Source organism: Trachypithecus francoisi, unplaced genomic scaffold, assembly GCF_009764315.1.
Source record: "Trachypithecus francoisi isolate TF-2019V2 unplaced genomic scaffold, Tfra_2.0 Lachesis_group0, whole genome shotgun sequence".
NCBI lineage: Eukaryota > Metazoa > Chordata > Mammalia > Primates > Cercopithecidae > Trachypithecus > Trachypithecus francoisi.
The window spans coordinates 8,143,769-8,162,312 of NW_022681453.1; the positions used below are offsets into that span (position 1 = coordinate 8,143,769).

Here is an 18,544-nt window from a genome sequence, read left to right on the forward strand (position 1 = left end):
TCTCCAACTGGGAGCTAATGAGATTGTGTGGGTAAAGAGCAATATTAATAGTATCAATGACAATCATAGTTACTATGTGCCATGCAGTGTTACAAGCTACTTTACATGTACTTAACTGTCACTCAAATTTATGATGTAAGTGCTATTACTCTCCTTTTCTAGACGAGGAAAGCAAGTCTTCAAATGATTAAGTCATTTGCCCAAATTCACATAAATCTTGGCAGGGCTCGAGGATTTAAACTTAGGAAGTCGATGTTGTTTTGTAACTGCTGTAGTATTAGTGAAATGGAAATCAATCTAATGAAAACATTGTGAGCTTAAGTGAACAATAACGAAAATTATATTATTAATTTGAGAAGGACACTGTGACTTTCTAAAAGACCTTCATAACCTGCAGAAGAAGAAGTGAAACTGGATAAATGACCTTTCAAGAAATCTCCCTATTCTTGGGCACACTTGACTGGATTTAGTTAACTCCTAATAAGTTTTTGGTGAATTCTGAGCTGTTTAAGAATATGACATCTTTTTAACCACACTCAAAACCAAATCATTGTGTCTTGAGGAAAAGCAAGTCTTTAATTCTTTGTTCTGATAAATATGCCAGAACACCAGTTTCTGTATCTGTGTCATGTCTTTGTCAGGATTGAAATGGGTATAATTTCAGATAATGGACTTAAAATAATATGTGTCTGGTATTTCCAGAAATATTAGTAAACACCAGAGACTTTGGGTTGTTGATATAAAGTTCTGTTTTTGGCAGTTGACTGTTGGGATGGCCCGGATGGAGAGCCAGTAGTACATCATGGTTACACTCTCACTTCAAAAATTCTCTTCAGAGATGTTGTGGAGACCATCAACAAGCACGCCTTTGTGAAGAATGAGTAAGTACAGCAGCACCCGCGAGCTAAGCAGTAGCCTCCCACATGGAGCTGCCTGATGTAACGTAGCTACAAAACCACGTCCTCTTCCTTGGACTCTACACTGCCCTCTACCAGCCTAGTTTTCTCCTTCTCAGCAAAACATCGTGAACAAATAATGTGGCCTTCGTGTCTGTACTTTCTCATGCTGCATTGATTCCTTATCCCATTCTTTCTCAATATGCCTCCTTAAAGATGTTCTTGGAAACAGTGACCTCTAAATTTCTAAATCCAGGGTGTCGAGTGTCCATAAAATCTGGAAACATAGATTACTATGTACATAATTAGTGAGTTTTGGTCATGATGGATGTCTTATCTATACACTGAGGTGTCTGGAGTCCTTATATTACTTGACCCTCTCCTATCATTTGACAAAGTTGAATATTTCCTTGCCTTTTTTGACTTTCATTATATCATTCTCCCCTCCATTGCTTTCATTGCTTCTCAGTCTCTCTTTTTTTTGTCCTGTGGTCTTCTGTTAATCTATTTCCTCACTCCTTTAATGGTTAACTATTTTCTAAGGTGTTGCCCTACATCTACTTTCTGGAAATTTATCAAATTCTATGTCCAGAACTTTTCCCCTAAGTTCTAGACCCATGTCGAAAAATACTCAGCGAGGCCGGGTGCGGTGGCTCCTGTAGCACTTTGGGAGGCTGAGGAGGGTGGATCATGTGAGGCCAGGAGTTTTGAGATCAGCCTGGCCAACATGGCAAAGCCCTGTCTCTACTAAAAAAATACAAATATTAGGTGGATGTGGTGGTACACTTCTGTAATCCCAGCTACTCGGGAGGCAGAGGCATGAGATTTGCTTGAACCCGGAAGGCAGAGGTTGCAGTGAGCTGAGATTGCACCACTGCACTCCAGCCTGGGTGACAGAGTGAGACTCCAACTCAGAAAAGAAAAATAAAAATCCTCAGTGAATATTCATCTGAGTATCTCATAGGTGTGGGGAGCCACAACAGTGAGCAGAAGATAAGACTCCTGCCATTAAGGAGCTTACTCCCCAAGGGGAACTCAGCATCTCAGTCTGCCAAACCTCCTCTTGCTTCTCGCTCCATTTCCTCTTGTTGATAGTTAGGGGCAGCACTGGCTTCAGCCAGAAACTGGGAGTCATTCTAGACTCAACCAATTCTTGGCAATTCTACTTCCCAAGTTATCTTTTGACTCCATTGCCTCCTGTTCATTTTTATTTCCCCTTTGGTTCATCCTCCACACTGGTGGTATAGTTTTCTTTCTGAAATATGAGCATGGTGATTCAATTCTGTTCTTAAAGCCCATCAGAAGCTCTCTCAATGCACAGGCATGTCTTCGTGTCCCTTAAGGTCTGGCATCTCCCTTGTCTTCCACTATCATCTTCCACCATTATACCACAGAGATTTAGGATTCTGCCTTCAATGACTGTCTTTCAGCTTCCCCATTGAGCCCGGCTCTTTCCCAACTCCCCACTCTTACGTATGCTATTCTGTCTGCCTGGAACACCCTTCCCCATTAGTCTATCTGATTAATTCTTGCTTATTCTACAAGGCCATTTAAGTGTTGTCCCTCTGACAACTTACTAATACCACCAGCTGATTTAAATCTTCTTTCTCTCCGTATTTTCTCTGTATTTAGCACCCTCTTGCAATTGGTTGGTTCCTTGCCTTTTTTTACATCTGTAAGGCTGTGAACTCACTGAAAATATGAGCAATGTCTTATTATTTTGGATTCATTTTTGTTGCCTAGCAGGTACCTTCAGTATACCAGCTGTTCAAGAAAGGATTTTTGAATTAAAGGAAACAAATTAAAATTACAATTGTGTAAAATTAATTTCTTAGAAGTTAGTAGCCTTTAAAATTTCCAATATTTGGTCTTCTCGTTAATTAAACATGAGGTTAAACATGCTTTTCTAATGAGACACACTTGGTGCATAGCAGATTTAGTTTATGATGCCTCCCATGTGGAAGAATCTTGAGTACTGCATTCTAATGGGTCTTCACAACCCTGATTTCTACAGGTCCTAGCCAAGTGAGTGAAGTAATTTTTTCCTTATTTCCCAATGTATGAAGTGGAGTGTTGAGGAGGCTTGCCACCTATGTATCTTGGAAGATCCTCTGGTGATTTGACCATTTACTTCAAGTTTGGGAACCCTTAGAAGAAAAGCACTTCAAATTAAAACAGTTAATAAGCTTGTTTAGTACATTTTAAAAGTTCAGACTTTTCCTCTCCTTTTTTAACTTTGGTTGCATCTTTCTATCAGGGTTTCTCAACCTTGGCACTATTGACATTGTGTACTGATAATTTTTTTTTTTTTTTTTTTTGGTAGAGAGCTGTCCTGTGCAATGTAGGGTGGAAAGCAGCATCCTCAGCTTCTACTCACTATGTGCCAGTAGCACCCCTGATGTGTGACCACCAAAAATGTCTCCAGATATTGACAAGTGTCTCCTGTGTTGGGGGAATAATCACCTCATTCCCTGTTGAGAAGCACAGCTTTACATATCATCAAACACTAATTAGGCTTTTTTTTTTTTTTTTTTTTTTTTTTTTTTTTTTTGAGACAGCCTTGCTCTGTTGCCCATATTGGAGTGCAATGGTGTGATCTCAGCTCGCTGCAACCTCCGCCTCTGGGGTTCAAGCGATTCTTGTGCTTCAGTCTCCTGAGTATCTGGGATTACTGGCACGTGCCACCATGCCTGGCTAATTTTTGTATTTTTAGTAGAGACAGGGTTTCACTATATTGCCCAGGCTGGTCTCGAACTCCTGGCCTCAAGTGATCTGCCTGCTTTGGCCTCCCAAAGTGCTGGGATTACAGATGTGAGCCACCACTCCCTGCCACTAACAGGTTTTTTGTAAATGAACTGACAATGTGAAAATTCCTTGTTAAAACTCCCTGATGTGACTGCAGGACAACTCAGGGTTGTCAGTTTGTTGTCGCTGTTGCTTTTCTCTCTTCTAGCACTCTAGGGCAAAAGCTATGCGAAGAAACAAATAGCAAACAGATTGTAGTCGAGTAAGGAAACCTACCTCAGCCACAAAGGCTCATCTTACAATGACCCACAGCATCAGGTTTTACTAATGAGGACAGAATGTAGGTCTGGAGGTCATAGCCCGTATTGTGGAATTTGTGCTTGTCATGAAAGCCTGGAAAAAGTTTTTCTGCACATTGATGTATTAAGTGATTTAAATATTGGTATATGTTGATACATTAAGTGATTTAAATATGTTGCCTATTATGTCTGAAGATATATAACAGAAAACTAGAAAAAAGTCAATAAACCTGAGTTTGAAATAATTTCTTATTCTGAGGAAGAAATAAGGTTGAGAGCAGTGAAATCATGTCATCAGCCCTGATCTCATTTCTGCCTTAGGCACCTTTAGGTAATTACTTACATGGATCTCATGTTTTCTGTGCAGAAACCTGAGTGCTAGTGTAGAATGAATGCTTGGCTGGTTTTTATTTTTATTTTTTGACAAAGACTTATAATTCTATAAGAGCGATTTTGAAATGTGTGATGTAGGATGCTATAAAATACAGAATTCCCTTATGTTATTTTATCCTCAATCATAATTTTCAAAGTGGGAGTTAATTATATATTTTAGAGTCAGTAACTTCATTTAATGATATTCAGTGGTCTCTTAGATGCTTTTAGACTTTAGAATAAATAAGGCAAAATTACATTATATGAGTTTACTTTCTTTCTTTTTTTTTTTTTTTGAGACGGAGTCTCGCTCTGTTGCCCAGGCTGGAGTGCAGTGGCATGATCTCGGCTCACTGCAAGCTCCGCCTACTGGGTTCACGCCATTCTCCTGCCTCAGCCTCCCGAGTAGCTGGGACTACAGGCGCCCGCCACCTCGCCCAGCTAATTTTTTGTATTTTTAGTAGAGATGGGGTTTCACTGTGTTAGCCAGGATGGTCTCGATCTCCTTACCTCGTGATCCGCCCGCCTCAGCCTCCCAAAGTGCTGGGATTACAGGCGTGAGCCACCGCGCCCGACCGAGTTTACTTTCTTTAGACTTCTCATCTCTTTTAAAATTTTCTCTTCTTTTAAAAGAAACATAATATATCTGCCATTTTTTCCTGATGCAAAATATTAGAAAAGCCATCCCATGCGGACTGGTATTTTGTTCAGCCATTATGCTTAGCAAAGTATATTTGCTCAGAGGAATTTTTTAAATGCATTTCTAATCTCTCTCATTTTAGAAGCATTTTAATCATCAGCAGTATCACAAATACTGTCACTAGGATTGTAACAACACAATGAATACTGAATCATTTTCAAAAATGCCTGTGAGTTGCCTGCACCTGACTCGTCTGGAATGTGTTGCTCTTTTCTCAGGTTTCCAGTTATATTGTCTATCGAGAATCACTGCAGTATCCAGCAGCAAAGGAAGATTGCTCAGTACCTGAAAGGAATATTCCGAGACAAACTGGACCTGTCATCTGTTGATACAGGGGAGTGCAAGCAGCTTCCAAGCCCTCAAAGTTTGAAAGGCAAAATTCTGGTGAAGGTAATTACTTCAAGTAATGCAATAAAAGACATTCATTATCAGCTAAGCCTGCCCTCCCTTAAAGAATAAAAACTGGTTTCAAGGGAGAAAAATAATTAGAATCAATACATGAAGGATTGTCTATATCTATGTATACTCCTTATTCCAGTGTATTTATAGTCGTGTCTTCAGAAGAAGCTTATTGTTGACTGAGCACATATTCTGAGATTTGTACTTATGGAGTGAAAACATCAATACTGTAAGCCAAATGTTTGATATTTTAGTCTGTAATAGTTGACACTAGAGAGAAATGTGTGTGTAGGAGCATGAGGTTCAGGAAAGGAGAAGGCTCCTTGTGTCCATATCTGAAAGAAGTTCTTTTAGATTTTTTTTCTCATTTCAAGCTCCAATAACTATCTGTCAAAAAAAAAAAAAAAAAAAGAAAGCTTCACGGTTGATCAGTCTTGGTTATGCAAGTGAGAAGAGCTCACATCAAAGAGGAACATAGGCACAGACATAATGCCCCACAGGACTTACGTATATGTGAAAGAGCAGTAGGTGAACAGAATGACATTTCATAAACAGATTTTCTGAGGGAGGAAGCTTACTACAATAAATATTATTCATGCAAGGAATAGCCAGGAAGACAGTTCTTTGAGTTTTCAGATCACTGACTTTGTGGTTTTACTTATTTCCAGTGAATTTTGCGTGTTTGTACTAAAACCACCTTGGGTGGCCACATCATTTTGTGATTAAAAATGTAAAGAAAAGCAATTAAGATTCAAACTGGGTTATATTTTACTTAAAAGAGGTGTGTATGAAAAAACAAATACCATATAGGAGGAGTAGGCAAGTCAAGGAGACAGTGTAATTTCATGGTAGGACTTCAACTGAGGCTTTAAGGGAGAGCAGCACATGGAAAAGATGGGACATATTCATTCTTAGAATTGGTCAAAACCTGTTTTCTACCAATTAAATGAAATTATAGATTCTGAATACATCAAAAAGGTGTTGCTAGGCATTTATATGCATAAAAATATTTGGAATAAAAGCTCCACATAATGCAAGAGATAACATGAAGGCCAATTTGCCCAAGTCTTGCTAAAGCAAAATTTTATAGTAAAAATTGATTTCTTGGTTAGAAAATGAAATGTCATCTTTATAACCTTGTAAATGTTTTTACTTCCTAAATGTTCTTTAGTCAGCAGTCAGGATGTTAAATGCAGAATAAATTCATTTGATTGAAATCTTTCTCTTTTGTACAGTGGAACTTACATTGGATATTTAATGTGGACTAATTTGAGCCTCCTCTGCATAACTGGGCTTTGAGTTATTTGACACAGAATATCCCACGGCTTATGGCATAGGGACGAATCAGAGGCAGAAAGTTTGAGGCACTCATGGGAAAGGGTGGCAGCAATGTGAACTGCAAGTATTTCTAGAGCATCTGAGATCCATTTGCTAGTAGCGATTTTGTTTAGACTTTAAAGAGTTGCCTGGATCTGCAGACCAGCACAACCTCATTTAAAGCAAAAACAAGAAAACAAGACAACTGATTTCTTGTGTTCCTTTAGTATGAGAGCAATCTCTGATTGAAAAGGCAGAATTTCTGTGACTACTTACCGCTTTGGAGATTGACAAGTTGTTTATTATTACAACTCTTACACACATATGTTCCAATCATGCATGCATACACATTTATATATGTGTACATTTTCCGATAAAATACAGGCAAAGTTCATTTTATTGTATTTTACTTTATTACATTTCACAGACACTCCATGTTTTGTGTGTGTGTGTGTGTGTGTGTGGGTGTGTGTGTGACAAATTGAAGGTTTGTGGCAACTCTATGTCAAGCAAGTCTTTCAGCACTGTTTTTCCAAAAGTATGGGCTCATTTTGTATCTCTGTGTGACATTTTGGTAATTCTTGCTCTACTTAAAACTTTTTCATTATTATTGTATCTGTTATGGTGATCTGTGATCAGTGATCTTCAATGTCACTATTGTAATTGTTTTGGGGAGCCATAATCCCTGCCTATATAAGATGGCAAACTTAATTGATAAGTGTTGTGTGTGCACTAACTGCTCCATGGACCACCTGATTCCCCATCTCTCTCCCACTCATTTCTCCCTGTTTCCTGAGACATAACAGTATTGAAATTAGGCCAGTTGATAACCCTGCAGTGGCCTCCAAGTGTCCAAGTGAAAGGAAACTCACATGTCTCTTACTTTTTAAAAAATATTTATTTATTTTGATAGGTTTTGTGGGAACAGGTAGTGTTTAGTTACATGGATAAGTTTTTTAGTGGTGATTTCTGAGATTTTGGTGCACTTGTCACCTGAGCAGTGTACACTGTACCCAATGAGCAGTCTTTTATCCCTCACCCCCTCCCACTCTTCCCCTCTGAGTCCCCAAAGTCCATTATATCATTCTTGTGCCCTTGTGCCCTCATAGCTTAGCTCCCACTTATAAGTGAGAACATATGTTTTGTTTTCCATTCCTGAGTTACCTCACGTGGAATAATGGTTTCCAGCTCCATGTAGGTTGCTGCAAATGCCATTATTTCATTCTTTTTATGACTGAGTAGTATTCCATGGTGTATATATGTATACCACATTTTCTTTATCCACTTGTTGATTGATGGGCATTTGGCCTGGTTCCATATTTTTGCAGTTGTGAATTGTGCTGCTAAGAACATGTATGTACAAGTGTCTTTCTCATATAAAGACTTCTTTGCCTCTTGGTAGATACTCAGGAGTGCTATCTACCAAGAGGAAAATATTTACTTTTAGTTCTTTAAGGAATCTCCACACTGTTTTCCATAATGGTTGGACTAGTTCCCATTCCCTCTAGCAGTGTAAAAATGTTCTGTTTTCACCACATCTACGCCAACATCTATTATTTTTTGATTTTATTTTTTATTTTATTTTTTTTTATTTTATTTTATTTTATTTTTTTTTATTTTTTATTATACTTTAAGTTCTAGGGTACATGTGCATAACGTTTATATCATGTATAACTCCCCAAAGCAATCCCTCCCTCCTCCCCCCTCCCCATGATAGGCCCCAGTGTGTGATGTTCCCCTTCCCGAGTCCAAGTGATCTCATTGTTCAGTTCCCACCTATGAGTGAGAACATGCGGTGTTTGGTTTTCTCTTCTTGTGATAGTTTGCTAAGAATGATGGTTTCCAGCTGCATCCATGTCCCTACAAAGGACGCACACTCATCCTTTTTGATGGCTGCATAGTATTCCATGGTGTATATGTGCCACATTTTCTTAATCCAGTCTGTCACAGATGGACATTTGGGTTGATTCCAAGTCTTTGCTATTGTGAATAGTGCCGCAATAAACATACGTGTGCATGTGTCTTTGTAGTAGAGTAATTTATAATCCTTTGGGTATATACCCAGTAGTGGGATGGCTGGGTCATATGGTACATCTAGTTCTAGATCCTTGAGGAATCGCCATACTGTTTTCCATAATGGTTGAACTAGTTTACAATCCCACCAACAGTGTAAAAGTGTTCCTATTTCTCCACATCCTCTCCAACATCTGTTGTTTCCTGACTTCTTAATGATTGCCATTCTAACTGGTGTGAGATGGTATCTCATTGTGGTTTTGATTTGCATTTCTCTGATGGCCAGTGATGACGAGCATTTTTTCATGTGTCTGTTGGCTGTATGGATGTCTTCTTTTGAGAAATGTCTGTTCATATCCTTTCCCCACTTTTTGATGGGGTTGTTTGTTTTTTTCTTGTATATTTGTTTGAGTTCTTTGTAGATTCTGGATATTAGCCCTTTGTCAGATGAGTAGGTTGCAAAAATTTTCTCCCATTCTGTAGGTTGCCTGTTCACTCTGATGGTAGTTTCTTTTGCTGTGCAAAAGCTCTTTAGTTTAATGAGATCCCATTTGTCAATTTTGGCTTTTGCTGCCGTTGCTTTTGGTGTTTTAGACATGAAGTCTTGCCCATGCCTATGTCCTGAATGGTACTACCTAGATTTTCTTCTAGGGTTTTTATGGTATTAGGTCTAACATTTAAGTCTCTAATCCATCTTGAATTAATTATCGTATAAGGGGTAAGGAAAGGATCCAGTTTCAGCTTTCTACTTGTGGCTAGCCAATTTTCCCAGCACCATTTATTAAATAGGGAATCCTTTCCCCATTTCTTGTTTTTGTCAGGTTTGTCAAAGATCAGATGGCTGTAGATGTGTGGTATTATTTCTGAGGACTCTGTTCTGTTCCACTGGTCTATTCTCTGTTGTGGTACCAGTACCATGCTGTTTTGGTTACTGTAGCCTTGTAGTATAGTTTGAAGTCAGGTAGCGTGACGCCTCCAGCTTTGTCCTTTTGACCTAGGATTGTCTTGGCAATGCAGGCTCTTTTTTGGTTCCATATGAACTTTAAAGCAGTTTTTTCCAATTCTGTGAAGAAACTCATTGGTAGCTTGATGGGGATGGCATTGAATCTATAAATCACCTTGGGCAGTATGGCCATTTTCACGATATTGATTCTTCCTATCCATGAGCATGGTATGTTCTTCCATTTGTTTGTGTCCTCTTTGATTTCACTGAGCAGTGGTTTGTAGTTCTCCTTGAAGAGGTCCTTTACATCCCTTGTAAGCTGGATTCCTAGGTATTTTATTCTCTTTGAAGCAATTGTGAATGGAAGTTCATTCTGATTTGGCTCTCTGCTTGTCTGTTACTGGTGTATAAGAATGCTTGTGATTTTTGCACATTAATTTTGTATCCTGAGACTTTGCTGAAGTTGCTTATCAGCTTAAGGAGATTTTGGGCTGAGACGATGGGGTTTTCTAAATATACAATCATGTCATCTGCAAACAGGGACAATTTGACTTCTTCTTTTCCTAACTGGATACCCTTGATTTCTTTCTCTTGCCTGATTGCCCTAGCCAGAACTTCCAACACTATGTTGAATAGGAGTGGTGAGAGAGGGCATCCCTGTCTTGTGCCAGTTTTCAAAGGGAATTTTTCCAGTTTTTGCCCATTCAGTATGATATTAGCTGTGGGTTTGTCGTAAATAGCTCTTATTATTTTGAGGTACGTTCCATCAATACCGAATTTATTGAGCGTTTTTAGCATAAAGGGCTGTTGAATTTTGTCAAAAGCCTTTTCTGCATCTATTGAGATAATCATGTGGTTCTTGTCTTTGGTTCTGTTTATATGCTGGATTATGTTTATTGATTTGCGAATGTTGAACCAGCCTTGCATCCCAGGGATGAAGCCCACTTGATCATGGTGGATAAGCTTTTTGATGTGCTGCTGAATCCGGTTTGCCAGTATTTTATTGAGAATTTTTGCATCGATGTTCATCAGGGATATTGGTCTAAAATTCTCTTTTTTTGTTGTGTCTCTGCCAGGCTTTGGTATCAGGATGATGTTGGCCTCATAAAATGAGTTAGGGAGGATTCCCTCTTTTTCTATTGATTGGAATAGTTTCAGAAGGAATGGTAGCAGCTCCTCCTTGTACCTCTGGTAGAATTCAGCTGTGAATCCGTCTGGTCCTGGACTTTTTTCGTGGGTAGGCTATTAATTGTTGCCTCAATTTCAGAGCCTGTTATTGGTCTATTCAGGGATTCAACTTCTTCCTGGTTCAGTCTTGGGAGAGTGTAAGTGTCCAGGAAATTATCCATTTCTTCTAGATTTTCTAGTCGATTTGCGTAGAGGCATTTATAGTATTCTCTGATGGTTGTTTGTATTTCTGTGGGGTTGGTGGTGATATCCCCTTTATCATTTTTTATTGCGTCTATTTGATTCCTCTCTCTTTTCTTCTTTATTAGTCTTGCTAGCGGTCTGTCAATTTTGTTGATCTTTTCAAAAAACCAACTCCTGGATTCATTGATTTTTTGGAGGGTTTTTTGTGACTCTATCTCCTTCAGTTCTGCTCTGATCTTAGTTATTTCTTGCCTTCTGCTAGCTTTTGAATGTGTTTGCTCTTGCCTCTCTAGTTCTTTTAATTGTGATGTTAAAGTGTCAATTTTAGATCTTTCCTGCTTTCTCTTGTGGGCATTTAGTGCTATAAATTTCCCTCTACACACTGCTTTAAATGTGTCCCAGAGATTCTGGTATGTTGTATCTTTGTTCTCATTGGTTTCAAAGAACATCTTTATTTCTGCTTTCATTTCGTTATGTACCCAGTAGTCATTCAGGAGCAGGTTGTTCAGTTTCCATGTAGTTGAGCGGTTTTGATTGAGTTTCTTAGTCCTGAGTTCTAGTTTGATTGCACTGTGGTCTGAGAGACAGTTTGTTATAATTTCTGTTCTTGTACATTTGCTGAGGAGTGCTTTACTTCCAATTATGTGGTCAATTTTGGAATAAGTGCGATGTGGTGCTGAGAAGAATGTATATTCTGTTGATTTGGGGTGGAGAGTTCTATAGATGTCTATGAGGTCCGCTTGGTGCAGAGATGAGTTCAATTCCTGGATATCCTTGTTAACTTTCTGTCTCGTTGATCTGTCTAATGTTGACAGTGGAGTGTTGAAATCTCCCATTATTATTGTATGGGAGTCTAAGTCTCTTTGTAGGTCTCTAAGGACTTGCTTTATGAATCTGGGTGCTCCTGTATTGGGTGCATAGATATTTAGGAGAGTTAGCTCTTCCTGTTGAATTGATCCCTTTACCATTATGTAATGGCCTTCTTTGTCTCTTTTGATCTTTGATGGTTTAAAGTCTGTTTTATCAGAGACTAGGATTGCAACCCCTGCTTTTTTTTGTTCTCCATTTGCTTGGTAGATCTTTCTCCATCCCTTTATTTTGAGCCTATGTATGTCTCTGCATGTGAGATGGTCTCCTGAATACAGCAGACTGATGGGTCTTGACTCTTTATCCAGTTTGCCAGTCTGTGTCTTTTAATTGGAGCATTTAGTCCATTGACATTTAGGTTAATATTGTTATGTGTGAACTTGATCCTGTCATTATGATATTAACTGGTTATTTTGCTCATTAGTTGATGCAGTTTCTTCCTAGCCTCGATGGTCTTTACATTTTGGCATGTTTTTGCAATGGCTGGTACGGTTGTTCCTTTCCATGTTTAGGGCTTCCTTCAGGGTCTCTTGTAAGGCAGGCCTGGTGGTGACAAAATCTCTAAGCATTTGCTTATCTGTAAAGGATTTTATTTCTCCTTCACTGATGAAACTTAGTTTGGCTGGATATGAAATTCTGGGTTTAAAATTCTTTTCTTTAAGAACGTTGAATATTGGCCCCCACTCTCTTCTGGCTTGTAGAGTTTCTGCCGAGAGATCTGCTGTTAGTCTGATGGGCTTCCCTTTGTGGGTAACCCGACCTCCTCTCTGGCTGCCCTTAAGATTTTTTCCTTCATTTCAACTTTGGTGAATCTGGCAATTATGTGTCTTGGAGTTGCTCTTCTGGAGGAGTATCTTTGTGGCATTCTCTGTATTTCCTGAATTTGAATGTTGTCCTGCCCTACTAGGTTGGGGAAGTTCTCCTGGATGATATCCTGAAGAGTGTTTTCCAACTTGGTTCCATTTTCCCCCTCACTTTCAGGCACCCCAATCAGACGTAGATTTGGTCTTTTTACATAATCCCATACTTCTTGCAGGCTTTGTTCATTTCTTTTTCTTCTTTTTTCTTTTGGTTTCTCTTCTCGCTTCATTTCATTCATTTGATCCTCAATCGCTGATACTCTTCTTCCAGTTGATCGAGTCGGTTACCGAAGCTTGTGCATTTGTCACGTATTTCTCGTGTCATGGTTTTCATCTCTGTCATTTCGTTATGATCTTCTCTGCATTAATTAGTCTAGCTGTCAATTCTTCCACTTTTTTTTCAAGATTTTTAGTTTCTTTGCGCTGGGTACGTAATTCCTCCTTTAGCTCTGAGAAGTTTGATGGACTGAAGCCTTCTTCTCTCATCTCGTCAAAGTCATTCTCTGACCAGCTTTGATCCGTTGCTGGCGATGGGCTGCGCTCCTTTGCAGGGGGAGATGCGCTCTTATTTTTTGAATTTCCAGCTTTTCTGCCCTGCTTTTTCCCCATCTTTGTGGTTTTATCTGTCTCTGGTCTTTGATGATGGTGACGTACTGATGGGGTTTTGGTGTAGGTGTCCTTCCTGTTTGATAGTTTTCCGTCTGACAGTCAGAAGGACTGTCTGTTGGTCTGTTGGAGATTGCTTGAGGTCCACTCCAGACCCTGTTTGCCTGGGTATCAGCAGCAGAGGTTGCCAAAGATAGAATATTGCTGAGCAGCGAGTGTACCTGTCTGATTCTTCCTTTGGAAGTTTCCTCTCAGGGATGACTCCACCCTGTGAGGTGTGGGGTGTCAGACTGCCCCTAGTGGGGGATGTCTCCCAGCTAGGCTACTCAGGGGTCAGGGACCCACCTGAGCAGGCAGTCTGTCCGTTCTCGGATCTCAACCTCCGCGTTGGGAGATCCACAGCTCTCCCCAAAGCTGTCAGACAGAGTCGTTCGCCTCTGCACCGCCCCCGCTGCTTTCCCTATTGGACCTCAGCTGTGGGCTGTCCCCAGAGGTGGAGTCTACAGATACAGGCAGGTTTCCTTGAGCTGCTGTGAGCTCCACCCAGTTCGAGCTTCCCAGCGGCTTTGTTTACCTACTTAAGCCTCAGCAATGGCGGGCGCCCCTCCCCCAGCCTCGCTGCTGCCTTGCGTATAGATCGCCGCAGACGGCTGTGTTAGCAGTGAGGGAGGCTCCGTGGGCGTGGAACCCTCCCGGCCAGGTGTGGGATATATCTCCTGGTGTGCCTGTTTCCTTAAAGCGCAGTATTGGGGTGGGAGTTACGCGATTTTCCAGGTGTTATGTGTCTCAGTTCCCCTGGCTAGGAAAACGGATTTCCTTCCCCCTTGCGCTTCCAGGTGAGGCGATGCCTCGCCCTGCTTCAGCTCACGCTGGTCAGGCTGCAGCAGCTGACCAGCACCGATTGTCCGGCACTCCCTAGAGAGATGACCCCAGTACCTTCGTTGAAAATGCAGAAATCACCGGTCTTCTGTGTTACTCGCGCTGGGAGTTGGAGACTGGAGCTGTTCCTATTCGGCCATCTTGCTCCGCCCCCTATTTTTTGATTTTTTGATTATGGCCATTCTTGCAGGAGTAAGGTGGTATCACATTGTGGTTTTGATTTACATTTCCCTGATTATTAGTGATGTTGAGCACTTTTTCATATGTTTGTTGACCATTTGTATATCTTTTTTTGAGAATTGTCTATTCATGTCCTTAGCCTACTTTTTGATGGTATTATTTGTCTTTTTCTTGCTGATTTGTTTGAGTTTCTTGCAGATTGGAGATATTAGTCCTTTGTCAGATACATAGTTTGTGAAGATTCTCTCCAACTCTGTGAGATATCTGTTTACTCTGCTGATTATTTCTTTTGCTATGCAGAAGCTTTTTAGTTTATTTAATTCCCATCTATTTATCTTTGTTTTTGTTGCATTCACTCTTGGGTTCTTGGTCACGAATTCTTTGCCTCAGCCAATGTCTAGAAGGGTTTTTCCAATGTTAACTTTTAGAATGTATATGGTTTCAGGTCTTATATTTAAGTCTTAGATCCATCTTGAGTTGATTTTTGTATAAGGTGAGAGATAAGGATCCAGTTTCATTCTTCTACATGTGGTTTACCAATATTCCAGCACTATTTGTTGAATATGGTGTCCTTTCTCCACTTTATGCTTTTGTTTGCTTTGTCAAAGATCAGTTCACTGTAAGTATTTGGCTTTCTTTCTCTATTCTGTTCCATTGGTCTATGTGATTATTTTTATACCAGTACCATGCTGTTTTGGTGACTATAGTCTTATAGTATAGTTTGAAGTCAGGTAATGTTATGCCTCCAAATTTGTTCTTTTTGCTTAGTCTTGCTTTGGGTATGCAGGCCCTCTTTTAGTTCCATATGAATTTTAGGATTTTTTTTTTTAGTTCTGTGAAGAATGGTGATGGTGTTTTGATGGTGATTACATAGAAATTATAAATTGCTTTTGGCAGTGTGGTTATTTTCACAATATTGATTCTACCCATCTATGAACATGGAATGTGTTTCCATTTGTTTGTGTCATCTATGATTTCTTTCAGCATTGTTTCGTAGTTTTCCTTGTAGATATCTTTCACCTCTTTGGTTAGGTATATTCCTAAGTATTTTATTTTATTTTTTGCAGCTATTGTAAAAGGGGTTGAACTTGGTTGTTGTTGGTGTATAGTAGTGCTATTGATTTGTGTACATTGATTTTGTATCCTGAAACTTTACTGAATTCATTTATCAGTTCTAGGAGCTTTTTGGATGAGCCTTCAGGATTTTCTAGGTATACAGTCATGTCATCAGCAAACAGTGACAATTTGACTTCCTCTTTACAGATTTGGAAGCCCTTTATTTCTTTCGCTTGTCTGATTGCCTTGGCTAGGATTTCCAGTACTATGTTGAACAGAAGTGGTGAAAGTGGGCATCCTTGTCTTGTTCTAGTTCTCAGGGGGAATGCTTTCAGCTTTTCCCTATTCAGTATAATGTTGGCTGTGGGTTTGTCATAGATGGCTTTTATTACCTTAAGGTATGTCCCTTCTATGCCGATTTTGCTGAGGGTTTTAATCATAAAGAGATGCCAGATTTTGTTAAATGTTTTTCTGCATCTATTGAGATCATGGGATTTTTGTTTTTGTTTATATCGTATATCACATTTATTGACTTGTACATGTGAAACCCACTTGACGATGGCGGATTATCTTTTTGATATGCTGTTGGATTCAGTTAGCTAGTATTTTATTGAGGATTTTTGCATCTATGTTCATCAGGGATATTGGTCTGTAGTTTTCCTTTTTTTTGTTATATCCTTTTCTGGTTTTGGTGTTAGGGTGATACTGGCTTCATAGCATGATTTAGGGGGGATTCTTTCCTCCTCATCTTTTGGAATATTTTCAATAGAGTTGGTACCATTTCTTCTTTGAATGTCTGATAGAATTAAGCTGTGAATCCATCTGGTCCTGGACATTTGTTTTGTTATTGTTGGCAATTTTTTAAATTACCATTTCAGTCGGACTGCTTGTTGTTGGTTTGTTCAGAGTTTTTGTTTCTTCCTGGTTTAACCTAGGAGGATTGTGTATTTCCAGGAACTTATCCATCTCCTCTAGGTTTTCTAGTTTGTTCATGTAAAGGTGTTCATAGTATCCTTGAATGATCATTTGTATTTCTGTGATGTTGCTTGTAGTATCTCTCATTTTGTTTTTAGTTGAGCTTATTTGGATCTTCGCTCTTCTTTTGTCGGTTAATCTTGTAAAGGGTCTATCAGTTTTGTTTATCTTTTCAAAGAACCAGGTTTTTGTTTCATTTATCTTTTGTACTTTTTGTTGTCGTTTCCATTTCATTTAGTTCTGCTCTGATCTTTGTTATTTCTTTTCTTCTGCTGAATTTGGGTTTGGCTTGTTTTTGTTTCTCTAGTTCCTTGAGGTGTGACCTAAGATTGTCTGTTTGTCCTCTTTCAGACTTTTTGATGTAGGCATTTAATGCTATGAACTTTCCTCTTAGCATCACTTTGCTATATCCCAGAGATTTTAAAAGGTTGTGTCACTATTATTCAGTTCAAGGAACTTTTAAGTTTCCATCTTGATTTCATTGTTGATCTAACAATTATTCAGGAGCAGATTATTTAATTTCTATGGAATTTGCTTGTTTTTTGGGGTTCCTTTTGGAGTCAATTTCCAATTTTATTCCACCATGGTCCTAGAGAGTACTTGCTATAATTTTGATTTTCTTAAATTTGTTGAGACTTGTTTTGTGGCCTGTCATATGGTCTGTCTTGGAGAATGTTTCCTGTGCTAATGAATAGAATGTATATTCTGCCGTTGTTGGGTAGAATATTCTGTAAATATCTGCTAAGTCTATTTGTTCTAGGGCATAGTTTAAGTCCATTGTTTCTCTGTTGACTTTCTGTCTTGATGACCTGTCTAGTGCTGTTAGTGGAGTATGGCAGTCTTTCACTATTATTATGTTGCCGTCCATATTATTTCTTAGGTCTAGTAGTAATTGTTTTATAAATTTGGGAGCTCCAGTGTTAGGTGAATATATATTTAGGATTGTGATATTTTCCTGCTGGACTAATTCTTTTATCATGATATAATGTCCCTCTTTGTCTTTTTTAACTGCTGTTGCTTTAAAGTTTGTTTTTGTCTGATATAAGGATAGCTGCTCCTACCCACTTTTTTTGTCTATTTGCATGAAATATCTTCTTCTACCCCTTTACTTTATGAGTCCTTATATCTTATGTGAGTTTTTTGAAGACAGCGGATATTTTGTTGGTGAATTCTTATTCATTCTGCCATTCTGTGCCTTTTAAGTGGAGCATTTAGACCATCTACATTCAAAATTTGTTTTGAGAGATAAGGTACTATTCGATTCATTTTGCTAGTTTTTTTGCCTGAATAGCTTTTTTTTTTTCATTTTGTTATTGTTTTATAGGCCCTGTGGGACTTATGCTTTATGGAGGTTTTATTTTGGTGTATTCTGAGGTTTTCTTTCAAGATTTAGAACTTTTAGCTTTTTTTTTTTTTTTTTTTTTTTTTTTTTTTGGTAGGGCTGGCTTGGTAGTGGTGAATTCTCTCAGCATTTTTGTTGTCTGTGATCTGAAATTGGATTTTTGTGTGTGTCTGAAAAGGATTTTATCTTTCCTTTATTTATCAAGCTTAGTTTTGCTGGATACAAGATTTCTTGGCTGATAATTATTTTCTTTAAGGAGGCTAAAGATAGGACCCCATTCTTTCTAGCTGTAGGATTTTGGCTGAGAAATCTACTTTTAATCTTATAGGTTTTTCTTTATAGATTACCTAGTGCCTTTGTCTCACAGCTGTTAAGATTCTTTCCTTCATTTTGACTTTAGATAACCTGATGACTGTGTGTCTAGGTGATGATCTTTTTGTGATGAATTTTCTAGGTGTTCTTTGAGCTTCTTGTATTTGGATGTCTAGATCTCTAGCAAAGGCAGGGAAGTTTTCCTCAATTATTCCCTCAAAGAGGTTTTCCAAACTGTGAGATTTCTCTTCTTCCCGGGGAACATCAATTATTCTTAGGTTTGTTCGTTTAACACAATCCCAAACTTCTTCTGGGCTGTGTTCCTTTTTTAAATTCTTTTTTCTTTGTCTTTGTCAGATTGGTTTAATTTAAAAGCCTTGTCTTCAAGCTCTGAAGTTCTTTCTTCTACTTG

General features: G+C 38.9%; 1 protein-coding gene across 1 annotated transcript in view; it reads left to right on the forward strand.

Annotated features, from left to right (window-relative positions):
• PLCH1 (phospholipase C eta 1) overlaps positions 1-18,544 on the forward strand; it is a 277,981-nt gene that overhangs the window by 202,152 nt on the left and 57,285 nt on the right. The window contains exons 9-10 of the mRNA XM_033203550.1: positions 761-881; positions 5,231-5,402. Coding sequence (XP_033059441.1) covers positions 761-881; positions 5,231-5,402 — 293 coding nt within the window. The remainder of the gene's footprint in view (positions 1-760; positions 882-5,230; positions 5,403-18,544) is intronic.